The 13,616-nt window shown below is 47.8% G+C and overlaps 1 protein-coding gene across 1 annotated transcript in view; it reads left to right on the top strand.

Moving 5' to 3' along the window:
• The window catches only part of WDR43 (WD repeat domain 43), a 462,775-nt gene that overhangs the window by 237,079 nt on the left and 212,080 nt on the right, over nt 1-13,616 (top strand). Inside the window, exons 9-10 of the mRNA XM_069236209.1 lie at nt 8,417-8,503; nt 9,267-9,401. Of these exons, the coding sequence (XP_069092310.1) occupies nt 8,417-8,503; nt 9,267-9,401 (222 nt within the window). The remainder of the gene's footprint in view (nt 1-8,416; nt 8,504-9,266; nt 9,402-13,616) is intronic.

The following is a 13,616-nucleotide window of genomic DNA, read 5'->3' as shown; positions in this document are numbered from 1 at the left end:
TGGGGGTCCCCTTTGAAAGAGTGGGTGTGGACATAGTTGGTCCACTAGAACCTCCCACAGCCTCAGGAAATATGTATATCCTAGTAGTAGTGGATCATGCTACTAGGTATCCTGAAGCTATTCCCCTTAGGTCGACTACTGCCCCTGCAGTAGCCAAGGCCCTCATTGGTATCTTTACCAGAGTGGGTTTCCCTAAGGAGGTGGTGTCTGACAGAGGTACCAACTTCATGTCAGCATACCTAAAACACATGTGGAATGAGTGTGGGGTGACTTACAAATTCACTACACCATACCATCCACAAACTAAAGGCTTAGTTGAGAGATTCAACAAGACATTAAAAGGCATGATCATGGGGCTCCCAGAAAAGCTCAAAAGGAGATGGGATGTCCTCTTGCCATGTCTGCTTTTCGCTTAGAGAGGTGCCACAGAAGGGAGTAGGATTCTCACCCTTTGAACTTCTGTTTGGTCACCCTGTAAGGGGACCACTTGCTCTTGTTAAAGAAGGCTGGGAGAGACCTCTTCATGAGCCTAAACAGGACATAGTGGACTATGTACTTGGCCTTCGCTCTAGAATGGCAGAGTACATGGAAAAGTCAAGCAAAAACCTTGAGGCCAGCCAACAGCTCCAGAAGTTTTGGTATGACCAAAAGGCTGCAATGGTTGAGTTCCAACCAGGGCAGAAAGTCTGGGTTCTGGAGCCTGTGGCTCCCAGGGCACTTCAGGACAAATGGAGTGGCCCTTACCCAGTGCTAGAAAGGAAGAGTCAGGTCACCTACCTGGTGGACCTGGGCACAAGCAGGAGCCCCAAGAGGGTGATCCATGTGAACCGCCTTAAGCTCTTCCATGACAGGGCTGATGTAAATCTGTTGATGGTAACAGATGAGGATCAGGAGGCAGAGAGTGAACCTCTCCCTGATCTTCTGTCATCAGACCCAAAAGATGGCTCAGTAGATGGAGTGATCTACTCAGACACCCTCTCTGGCCAACAGCAAGCTGATTGTAGGAGAGTCCTACAACAGTTTCCTGAACTCTTCTCCCTAACCCCTGGTCAGACACACCTGTGTACCCATGATGTGGACACAGGAGACAGCATGCCTGTCAAAAACAAAATTTTTAGACAGTCTGACCATGTTAACCAAAGCATCAAGGTGGAAGTCCACAAGATGCTGGAATTGGGAGTAATTGAGCGCTCCGACAGCCCCTGGGCTAGCCCAGTGGTCTTAGTCCCCAAACCTCACACCAAAGATGGAAAGAAAGAGATGAGGTTTTGTGTGGACTACAGAGGGCTCAACTCTGTCACCAAGACAGATGCCCACCCAATTCCTAGAGCTGATGAGCTCATAGACAAATTAGGTGCTGCCAAATTCTTAAGTACCTTTGACTTGACAGCAGGGTACTGGCAAATAAAAATGGCACCTGGAGCAAAAGAGAAAACAGCAGTCTCCACACCTGATGGGCATTATCAGTTTACTGTTATGCCCTTTGGTTTAAAGAATGCCCCTGCCACCTTCCAAAGGTTGGTGAATCAAGTCCTTGCTGGTTTGGAGTCCTTTAGCACAGCTTATCTTGATGATATTGCTGTCTTTAGCTCCACCTGGCAGGATCACCTGGTCCACCTGAAGAAGGTTTTGAAGGCTCTGCAATCTGCAGGCCTCTCTATCAAGGCATCCAAATGCCAGATAGGGCAGGGAACTGTGGTTTACTTGGGCCACCTTGTAGGTGGAGGCCAAGTTCAGCCACTCCAACCCAAGATCCAGATTATTCTGGACTGGGTAGCTCCAAAAACCCAGACTCAAGTCAGGGCATTCCTTGGCTTGACTGGGTATTACAGGAGGTTTGTGAAGGGATATGGATCCATTGTGACAGCCCTCACTGAACTCACCTCCAAGAAAATGCCCAAGAAAGTGAACTGGACTGTGGAATGCCAACAGGCCTTTGACACCCTGAAACAAGCAATGTGCTCAGCACCAGTTCTAAAAGCTCCAGATTATTCTAAGCAGTTCATTGTGCAGACAGATGCCTCTGAACATGGGATAGGGGCAGTTTTGTCCCAAACAAATGATGATGGCCTTGACCAGCCTGTTGCTTTCATTAGCAGGAGGTTACTCCCCAGGGAGCAGCGTTGGAGTGCCATTGAGAGGGAGGCCTTTGCTGTGGTTTGGTCCCTGAAGAAGCTGAGACCATACCTCTTTGGGACTCACTTCCTAGTTCAAACTGACCACAGACCTCTCAGATGGCTGATGCAAATGAAAGGTGAAAATCCTAAACTGTTGAGGTGGTCCATCTCCCTACAGGGAATGGACTTTATAGTGGAACACAGACCTGGGACTGCCCATGCCAATGCAGATGGCCTTTCCAGGTTCTTCCACTTAGAAAATGAAGACTCTCTTGGGAAAGGTTAGTCTCATCCTCTTTCGTTTGGGGGGGGGTTGTGTAAGGAAATGCCTCCTTGGCATGGTTGCCCCCTGACTTTTTGCCTTTGCTGATGCTATGTTTACAATTGAAAGTGTGCTGAGGCCTGCTAACCAGGCCCCAGCACCAGTGTTCTTTCCCTAACCTGTACTTTTGTATCCACAATTGGCAGACCCTGGCATCCAGATAAGTCCCTTGTAACTGGTACTTCTAGTACCAAGGGCCCTGATGCCAAGGAAGGTCTCTAAGGGCTGCAGCATGTCTTATGCCACCCTGGAGACCTCTCACTCAGCACAGACACACTGCTTGCCAGCTTGTGTGTGCTAGTGAGAACCAAACGAGTAAGTCGACATGGCACTCCTCTCAGGGTGCCATGCCAGCCTCTCACTGCCTATGCAAGTATAGGTCAGTCACCCCTCTAGCAGGCCTTACAGCCCTAAGGCAGGGTGCACTATACCATAGGTGAGGGTACCAGTGCATGAGCATGGTACCCCTACAGTGTCTAAACAAAACCTTAGACATTGTAAGTGCAGGGTAGCCATAAGAGTATATGGTCTGGGAGTTTGTCAAACACGAACTCCACAGCACCATAATGGCTACACTGAAAACTGGGAAGTTTGGTATCAAACTTCTCAGCACAATAAATGCACACTGATGCCAGTGTACATTTTATTGCAAAATACACCCCAGAGGGCACCTTAGAGGTGCCCCCTGAAACTTAACCAACTATCTGTGTAGGCTGACTAGTTCCAGCAGCCTGCCACACTAGAGACATGTTGCTGGCCCCATGGGGAGAGTGCCTTTGTCACTCTGAGGCCAGTAACAAAGCCTGCACTGGGTGGAGATGCTAACACCTCCCCCAGGCAGGAGCTGTAACACCTGGCGGTGAGCCTCAAAGGCTCACCCCTTTGTCACAGCACCGCAGGACACTCCAGCTAGTGGAGTTGCCCGCCCCCTCCGGCCCCGGCCCCCACTTTTGGCGGCAAGGCCGGAGAAAATAATGAGAACAACAAGGAGGAGTCACTGGCCAGTCAGGACAGCCCCTAAGGTGTCCTGAGCTGAGGTGACTGACTTTTAGAAATCCTCCATCTTGCAGATGGAGGATTCCCCCAATAGGGTTAGGATTGTGACCCCCTCCCCTTGGGAGGAGGCACAAAGAGGGTGTACCCACCCTCAGGGCTAGTAGCCATTGGCTACTAACCCCCCAGACCTAAAACACGCCCTTAAATTTAGTATTTAAGGGCTACCCTGAACCCTAGAAAATTAGATTCCTGCAACAACAAGGACTGCCTAGCTGAAAACCCCTGCAGAGGAAGACCAGAAGACAACAACTGCCTTGGCTCCAGAAACTCGCCGGCCTGTCTCCTGCCTTCCTAAGAACTCTGCTCCAGCGACGCCTTCCAAAGGGACCAGCGACCTCTGAATCCTCTGAGGACTGCCCTGCTTCGACGACGACAAGAAACTCCCGAGGACAGCGGACCTGCTCCAAAAAGACTGCAACTTTATCCAAAGGAGCAGCTTTAAAGACCCCTGCAATCTCCCCGCAAGAAGCGAGAGACTTGCAACACTGCACCCGGCGACCCCGACTCGGCTGGTGGAGAACCAACACCTCAGGGAGGACCCCCGGACTACTCTACGACTGTGAGTACCAAAACCTGTCCCCCCTGAGCCCCCACAGCGCCGCCTGCAGAGGGAATCCCGAGGCTTCCCCTGACCGCGACTCTCTGAAACCTAAGTCCCAACGCCTGGAAAAGACCCTGCACCCGCAGCCTCCAGGACCTGAAGGACCGGACTTTCACTGCAGAAGTGACCCCCAGGAGTCCCTCTCCCTTGCCCAAGTGGAGGTTTCCCCGAGGAAGCCCCCCCTTGCCTGCCTGCAGCGCTGAAGAGATCCCTTGATCTCTCATTGACTTCTATTGCGAACCCGACGCTTGTTCTAACACTGCACCTGGCCGCCCCCTTGCCGCTGAGGGTGAAATTTCTGTGTGGGCTTGTGTCCCCCCCGGTGCCCTACAAAACCCCCCTGGTCTGCCCTCCGAAGACGCGGGTACTTACCTGCTGGCAGACTGGAACCGGGGCACCCCCTTCTCTCCATTGAAGCCTATGCGTTTTGGGCACCACTTTGAACTCTGCACCTGACCGGCCCTGAGCTGCTGGTGTGGTAACTTTGGGGTTGCTCTGAACCCCCAACGGTGGGCTACCTTGGACCAAGAACTGAACCCTGTAAGTGTCCTACTTACCTGGTAAAACTAACAAAAACTTACCTCCCCCAGGAACTGTGAAAATTGCACTAAGTGTCCACTTTTAAAATAGCTATTTGTGAATAACTTGAAAAGTATACATGCAATTGAAATGATTCAAAGTTCCTAATGTACTTACCTGCAATACCTTTCAAACAAGATATTACATGTTAAATTTGAACCTGTGGTTCTTAAAATAAACTAAGAAAAGATATTTTTCTATAACAAAACCTATTGGCTGGATTTGTCTTTGAGTGTGTGTACCTCATTTATTGTCTGTGTATGTACAACAAATGCTTAACACTACTCCTTGGATAAGCCTACTGCTCGACCACACTACCACAAAATAGAGCATTAGTATTATCTATTTTTACCACTATTTTACCTCTAAGGGGAACCCTTGGACTCTGTGCATGCTATTCCTTACTTTGAAATAGCACATACAGAGCCAACTTCCTACACCAGATTATTTCGATGAATTCGGTTGATGACTTATAAAGGTGGTTAATCCTATCAATTAGGAGCCCTGAGGAAGTCGTTCGGGATTTGAACAAGAATTTCCCATGACGAAACACGTGTTGGCTTGAGTTGTACTTTTATGGAGATGTTTTCAAACATTTGAAGAAATTGTTTTGATTTTTTTTTGGACTTTTCAACGTGTATTAAAAATGGACATTTGATTTCCTTAAGATTACTTATGTAGTTCTTATTTTGTACAATTGTGTTGATAGGTGTGCTGCACATTGTATCGAAGAACTCTATAATACCACCACCATTGAGGTTTTTGGCCTGAGCCTCACGCTTTTGCACTTCCCTTGGTTTGCTGCCTGCAAGAGACTGATCTGTGGCTGGGAGATTTTCTCACGTTCTCCTTGCAGGACTCATCCTGCTACTTGCAAAGGCCACTTCATGTTGATGGTGGACTGAAAGACACACTTTCACAATCCACTGAATCATCACCTGTGCCTTTCATTCATTGGAAGTGTACACTACCATTGGGGTGTTGACCATTCAGAATCACTACGGCTCCAAGGGTGTTGAAAATTTGCCTAGCAATACACTGCTGCATAAACGCCATATATGTTCTATAAATATACGATGGACTGATCAAGTGGAGCAACAGACATCACTGCCTAGCACACAGAGATGCCTCTGCTTCAGACTAGGTTTCGTCATCCATGTATAAAGTCACATCTTCGACTGCAGCAGATCTGGCCCTTCCTAGGCTCCTTTCTAAATGTGTTAACAGAGAAACATACCCCACAAAATAGAGGGTGATGGCATCCCAAGACCTGAGACCCTTTTTTTCAAAAACATTGTGCCATTATTGTTCAAACTGTGATAAAACTGTTGAGGATGAAGGCTTCATCCATAGAGATTCTGCCATATGACTGGTTACACATCCACACTCTCCAGGAGTGCTTCTCAAGGAAATGGGCACATGTCGAAGCACTTTGGGAAGATCTATCGCCTGTAACAGCCAGCACACTGGTGGATCATCAACTTGTTGCTCTGCATGCACTTTCCAAACACTCCTTTACCCACATTACCACTGACACATCTCTTGTGGGATGCTCACCTCCATGAGATGACTATCTAGGGCACCAGAACGCCTCCAGTAATGGGCATCACATATGTAAACATAAAGATAATTGATACTTTGTCAAATTGGTGCGGATCTTTTTCTTGGGTCGTGTCTAATTTATTGACTGTGTGTGTGCAGACGTCTAACACTCCTCTCTAATAAGCCTAAGACTGCTTGACCACACTACCCCCTAAAAGAGCACTGTGGGGTTTCTAGGGCAAACCTCTGCCCACTGGAAAGAGAACCCCCTGGACGCTTTGCACAATGTATCTCATTTTGAAATATAAAGAGCCTGCTTCCTACATTCACCATCTTGTGCATGGTAGAATTAGGAACTCTGGGACAGTGTTATACCCACTTCAAATGGGAAGTGGTCATATAAAGGGCGTACTGACCCAAGGGATAAGTAGTCCATTAGCTACTACCCTACATTTCCCCAGCACATATAAATCTAGTATTTAGAGGAGCCCCTGGCAGTAGAAAATCAGACCCCGCCAACCTAAAAAGACAGACATTGAAGAGTTGCAAAAGCAACCCAGAAGACCAGTCACTGACTAAGCGCCACCACTGCCATCCTGCCTGCTGTCCTTGACAGTTCTGCCAAAGACAACATATGTTGCAGCTGCCTGTGCTTCCAAAATCCTGGGAGGATTGCCACCCTTCTGTCAAGGCCCAGGAACTTCTTTGGAGTAGCAGAGCTACTCTCCTGCAGGCACCTGGAGGAGCTACGAGGGCTCTGCCCAGCCAAAACATGACGCTGGAAGTCATTACTGCACCGTGTCCCCTTGATAGAGTTGAAGTGGGCCAACAGTGCAGCGTGGTCGCCGACCCTCCAGATCTGAAGCCTTCCTTGGGTTTGCTGACTGTGGACCTCCTGACGCCCCCTGCAGCCTTTTTGTGCAGGCCCCTTCTACTGCGAGTTCCACCAGTGGCAAAAACCCATCGCTTCAGGACAGCTTTGCACTAGGCCACCCTGGCCCAAGGAGAAGAGGACCAAAGATATTACTATGTCCCTAAGCATCATGAGACCTGAGCCCTCTTGTTGGTTCAGCCGGACTGGCTGTGTGTGTAATAAATGCTTAACGTTGTCCTCTAATAAGCCTAACTGCTTGCCCATGCTACCACAAAAAAAAGCTTTTATTATTTTAACCCCTCTCGGCCATTAAGGGTCACATGGGACTATCTGCATAGTATCCCCTTACATTGGTACACTGCATAAATAGCCATCTTCCTACACCATTCATCCAAGTTCACACGGTTAGGGTAGTTCTTCGTACTGACAACAAATTTCCACCTAAACTTCTTGCCTTCTCATATGAAGCAGACCATTGAGCTGCCTATTTTTTTTTCTGACAATCATCCTGTAGCAGAGTGAGCCCTTCACAAACAGGACGTCAAAGGGGCAGTTGGGTATTATATTGACAGAAATAAACCTTTGAGAAAGACCAGTCACAAAACTCATAATGGTTGTGCCTTCTCTAAAGTAGACATTGCCCCCTTGAAGCCCTCTTCCACACTAGAAAGGAGCCGTTCTAGCTTTTTTGGATATTATCCTTTCAACAGCTATCTGCCAAGTTGCTATTTTGCCAACTCCTCACACCTTCACCATACATTATTCTGTTGACATTTTAGCATGTCAAGTGTTAGTTGGCAGAGCTCCCCTTAGGACACTTTCAAACGTTTACATCATCTGCTCGCTTCCCACAGCTGGAGAGAGGCTGCTTTATAGCCTATACAGAGCATGTGTATCTACAGCCACACATGCTACAGATTGCAAAATATTACCCCGCAATGATCACAGATGGTTTGATGGCTTTTTTTTATTCATTTTGCAAGCACAGCACAGTCTTTGACATTGCAGTACACTTGCGCTATTCACCTGCTGAGCGGAAAATCTGAGATGGAGCCCGTGTGCTGGGGCATTTTGAACAATTGTGAAGTCGCAACAGGTCTTGTGACTCAGACCTCATAGAAAAAATATCAAATAACCATTGGCACAGATCCTGGCACAACACTAGATTGCAGGAGTATGCAGAGCATATGACTCTATAGCACCACAAACTATGAACATGAGTACAGTTTAATATGCAATGTAATATAATATGCTGTAGTAGTTTACATATTCTTAAGGTGCAGCCTCTGACAGTTCTTACATTGCAGTATCTTTTTATGTTTTAGACACCAAATTCAAGTGAGCCTCGCCGATGTTTAATAAGGGACATTCAAAAAACATTATCGCTCAGAACAGAAACCACAGCAACAAAGGTAAGTTGTAAAGATGTTACCACATACCTCCAGCTGCTCCAGTGTTTCAAGTAGTTATTCCAGTTGTGTACACTAAGAACTTTCTGCTTGATAAAATCTGGGTACACTCCACTAGAGCACCTTTTAGTGGGCCCTCCTTGAAACCATGCTGGTAGTACTAAAAAGTGTGCACACCTAGTGGAAGTGGACATTTGGTGTCCCTCATGCTCCCTCAGCAGTCACCCACCTATCAGTACATCAAACCAAAAAGGCCATACACCGTGGTAAAAAAAAAAATGGCACTTTTCATGCTGACCATATTTTCCACCACTGAACACCCTGCAAATTTGAAATCGAAATTCTGCATGTTCCTACAGATAAAATTCCATAATCTGAAACTTACTTGATGAACATTTTGCTTTCCACTGTTTTTTGTGCCCCATGAAATATTTTAAGCTTACTCTGCTCCTCAGTCATGAGGGACCTGAAGCCACTTGCATCTTTACAGTGTTAGATAATGGGCAACATAATTGTCACTAAAAACACACTGTTTAATCGGTCGATGGCAAAGCTTTAACTCATTTTGTAATTTAGCTCACAACCTTTTAAATCAAATTCTCCTGCGGTGCAATTAGGATCTATTTGCCCACCACAGCAAAAAACTTTTTAACTGAATGAAGGAAATACCTTGAGTACCTGACTTTATTTTAATATATTTTTCTGCGTCATTTATTGTGTATAAATATTAAGTGATCTTTGTTTTGTTTACTTTTGGTATTTGTAGGTTAAAACGCCACTTGTCAGTTCAGAAGCCAAAAGACTTACTCCTGGATTTCCTGGTCATAGTGCGTCTATAAAACCTGGATCATCTGTACCAGAAAAAGCAGAAAGCAAGAGGAAAAAAGGTGACATCAAAGAGGTAATTCCTAGGTCACTCCTGCAGCTATGTATTCGTTTGCATGACTTTTCGCATCAGTTCTCAGTGTTCTGCAGGATTCTCTAGCAACTCAGCAATCCTCCCCGCAAGTATTGATGCTATCCCTAGAAGCACAGGAACCAGGTACTACTACAAGCTGACTAAATAACCAAGTAGCTCTTTTTGTAGCCTTTACTTTCAGTGGGTAGAAAGAGGTGGAGATCCTTTCGGGGTCACAGCATGACAGTTCAGGGTAACTTGTTCCTTTGGGTGATCAGGGTTAATATCAAGAGGGGTGAAAGTGAGAAGTCTACTTTCTGGTTACTAGAACACTCAAAGGCCATTGACCACTACCGCTGCAGTCCTGGACACATAGATGAGGGGTGTTTTTTTTAGAACTAGGACAGCACATGTAGTTTCAGGGCCACGCACTGAAGACTGGGAACAATGCCCATAGCCTTGACCCAGAACTGCTCCTACACACTTATATGCCCCTTGGCAATTGACCTCCTAAAGCCTCAGCTCATTGGCAAGGAGCTTCCCTGAGAGCTGCGCCATGCCTTAACATGTATACTTTTGCTGAAAGAAAACTCAGAAGTTGGAAAAACCCACTTTGTTCTAAACCGTTCAATGCTGAAAACATTCAACTGTGGCAGGATATTGTAGTTAAAGCACTGAGATGTTGCGTTGAAGGTGCCAGTCAGCCTTCATCAGTTAAGTAGAGAACAGACTAAGATTTCTATGAGCAGGTCACTGTCACCTATGGATAGTAACAGTCAGACTATATTCGAAGAACCTATATTTCAGCACTGAAACAGGACATTTCCTTCCTTCTACTATGCAGCAGTCCCCCAAAAAGGTAATTTTGCAGACCATTCGGGCCTACTGTATTCCACGAAAAGAGTAGATACCATGTAGGAAGTTGGCTCTGTATGTGCTATTTCAAAGTAAGGAATAGCATGCACAGAGTCCAAGGGTTCCCCTTAGAGGTAAAATAGTGGTAAAAATAGATAATACTAATGCTCTATTTTGTGGTAGTGTGGTCGAGCAGTAGGCTTATCCAAGGAGTAGTGTTAAGCATTTGTTGTACATACACATAGACAATAAATGAGGTACACACACTCAGAGACAAATCCAGCCAATAGGTTTTGTTATAGAAAAATATCTTTTCTTAGTTTATTTTAAGAACCACAGGTTCAAATTCTACATGTAATATCTCATTTGAAAGGTATTGCAGGTAAGTACTTTAGGAACTTCAAATCATCAAAATTGCATGTATACTTTTCAAGTTATTGACAAATAGCTGTTTTAAAAGTGGACACAGTGCAATTTTCACAGTTCCTAGGGGAGGTAAGTTTTGATTAGTTTTACCAGGTAAGTAAGACACTTACAGGGTTCAGTTCTTGGTCCAAGGTAGCCCACCGTTGGGGGTTCAGAGCAACCCCAAAGTCACCACACCAGCAGCTCAGGGCCGGTCAGGTGCAGAGTTCAAAGTGGTGCCCAAAACACATAGGCTAGAATGGAGAGAAGGGGGTGCCCCGGTTCCGGTCTGCTTGCAGGTAAGTACCCGCGTCTTCGGAGGGCAGACCAGGGGGGTTTTGTAGGGCACCGGGGGGGGACACAAGCCCACACAGAAATTTCACCCTCAGCAGCGCGGGGGCGGCCGGGTGCAGTGTAGAAACAAGCGTCGGGTTTGTAATGGAAGTCAATGGGAGATCTAGGGATCTCTTCAGCGCTGCAGGCAGGCAAGGGGGGGGTTCCTCGGGGAAACCTCCACTTGGTCAAGGGAGAGGGACTCCTGGGGGTCACTCCTCCAGTGAAAGTCCGGTCCTTCAGGTCCTGGGGGCTGCGGGTGCAGGGTCTCTCCCAGGTGTCGGGACTTTGGATTCAAAGAGTCGCGGTCAGGGGAAGCCTCGGGATTCCCTCTGCAGGCGGCGCTGTGGGGGCTCAGGGGGGACAGGTTTTTGTACTCACAGTCTCAGAGTAGTCCTGGGGTCCCTCCTGAGGTGTTGGATCGCCACCAGCCGAGTCGGGGTCGCCGGGTGCAGTGTTGCAAGTCTCACGCTTCTTGCGGGGAGCTTGCAGGGTTCTTTAAAGCTGCTGGAAACAAAGTTGCAGCTTTTCTTGGAGCAGGTCCGCTGTCCTCGGGAGTTTCTTGTCTTTTCGAAGCAGGGGCAGTCCTCAGAGGATGTCGAGGTCGCTGGTCCCTTTGGAAGGCGTCGCTGGAGCAGGATCTTTGGAAGGCAGGAGACAGGCCGGTGAGTTTCTGGAGCCAAGGCAGTTGTCGTCTTCTGGTCTTCCTCTGCAGGGGTTTTCAGCTAGGCAGTCCTTCTTCTTGTAGTTGCAGGAATCTCATTTTCTAGGGTTCAGGGTAGCCCTTAAATACTAAATTTAAGGGCGTGTTTAGGTCTGGGGGGTTAGTAGCCAATGGCTACTAGCCCTGAGGGTGGGTACACCCTCTTTGTGCCTCCTCCCAAGGGGAGGGGGTCACAATCCTAACCCTATTGGGGGAATCCTCCATCTGCAAGATGGAGGATTTCTAAAAGTCAGTCACCTCAGCTCAGGACACCTTAGGGGCTGTCCTGACTGGCCAGTGACTCCTCCTTGTTGCTTTCTTTGTTCCCTCCAGCCTTGCCGCCAAAAGTGGGGGCCGTGGCCGGAGGGGGCGGGCAACTCCACTAAGCTGGAGTGCCCTGCTGGGCTGTGACAAAGGGGTGAGCCTTTGAGGCTCACCGCCAGGTGTTACAGCTCCTGCCTGGGGGAGGTGTTAGCATCTCCACCCAGTGCAGGCTTTGTTACTGGCCTCAGAGTGACAAAGGCACTCTCCCCATGGGGCCAGCAACATGTCTCTGGTGTGGCAGGCTGCTGGAACTAGTCAGCCTACACAGACAGTCGGTTAAGTTTCAGGGGGCACCTCTAAGGTGCCCTCTGTGGTGTATTTTACAATAAAATGTACACTGGCATCAGTGTGCATTTATTGTGCTGAGAAGTTTGATACCAAACTTCCCAGTTTTCAGTGTAGCCATTATGGTGCTGTGGAGTTCGTGTTTGACAGACTCCCAGACCATATACTCTTATGGCTACCCTGCACTTACAATGTCTAAGGTTTTGTTTAGACACTGTAGGGGTACCATGCTCATGCACTGGTACCCTCACCTATGGTATAGTGCACCCTGCCTTAGGGCTGTAAGGCCTGCTAGAGGGGTGTCTTAGCTATACTGCATAGGCAGTGAGAGGCTGGCATGGCACCCTGAGGGGAGTGCCATGTCGACTTACTCGTTTTGTTCTCACTAGCACACACAAGCTGGCAAGCAGTGTGTCTGTGCTGAGTGAGAGGTCTCCAGGGTGGCATAAGACATGCTGCAGCCCTTAGAGACCTTCCTTGGCATCAGGGCCCTTGGTACTAGAAGTACCAGTTACAAGGGACTTATCTGGATGCCAGGGTCTGCCAATTGTGGATACAAAAGTACAGGTTAGGGAAAGAACACTGGTGCTGGGGCCTGGTTAGCAGGCCTCAGCACACTTTCAATTGTAAACATAGCATCAGCAAAGGCAAAAAGTCAGGGGGCAACCATGCCAAGGAGGCATTTCCTTACACAACCCCCCCCCAAACGAAAGAGGATGAGACTAACCTTTCCCAAGAGAGTCTTCATTTTCTAAGTGGAAGAACCTGGAAAGGCCATCTGCATTGGCATGGGCAGTCCCAGGTCTGTGTTCCACTATAAAGTCCATTCCCTGTAGGGAGATGGACCACCTCAACAGTTTAGGATTTTCACCTTTCATTTGCATCAGCCATTTGAGAGGTCTGTGGTCGGTTTGAACTAGGAAGTGAGTCCCAAAGAGGTATGGTCTCAGCTTCTTCAGGGACCAAACCACAGCAAAGGCCTCCCTCTCAATGGCACTCCAACGCTGCTCCCTGGGGAGTAACCTCCTGCTAATGAAAGCAACAGGCTGGTCAAGGCCATCATCATTTGTTTGGGACAAAACTGCCCCTATCCCATGTTCAGAGGCATCAGTCTGCACAATGAACTGCTTAGAATAATCTGGAGCTTTTAGAACTGGTGCTGAGCACATTGCTTGTTTCAGGGTGTCAAAGGCCTGTTGGCATTCCACAGTCCAGTTCACTTTCTTGGGCATTTTCTTGGAGGTGAGTTCAGTGAGGGCTGTCACAATGGATCCATATCCCTTCACAAACCTCCTGTAATACCCAGTCAAGCC

This window comes from Pleurodeles waltl, chromosome 5 (assembly GCF_031143425.1).
Source record: "Pleurodeles waltl isolate 20211129_DDA chromosome 5, aPleWal1.hap1.20221129, whole genome shotgun sequence".
Lineage (NCBI taxonomy): Eukaryota > Metazoa > Chordata > Amphibia > Caudata > Salamandridae > Pleurodeles > Pleurodeles waltl.
This window is presented reverse-complemented; position numbering and strand designations above follow the sequence as displayed.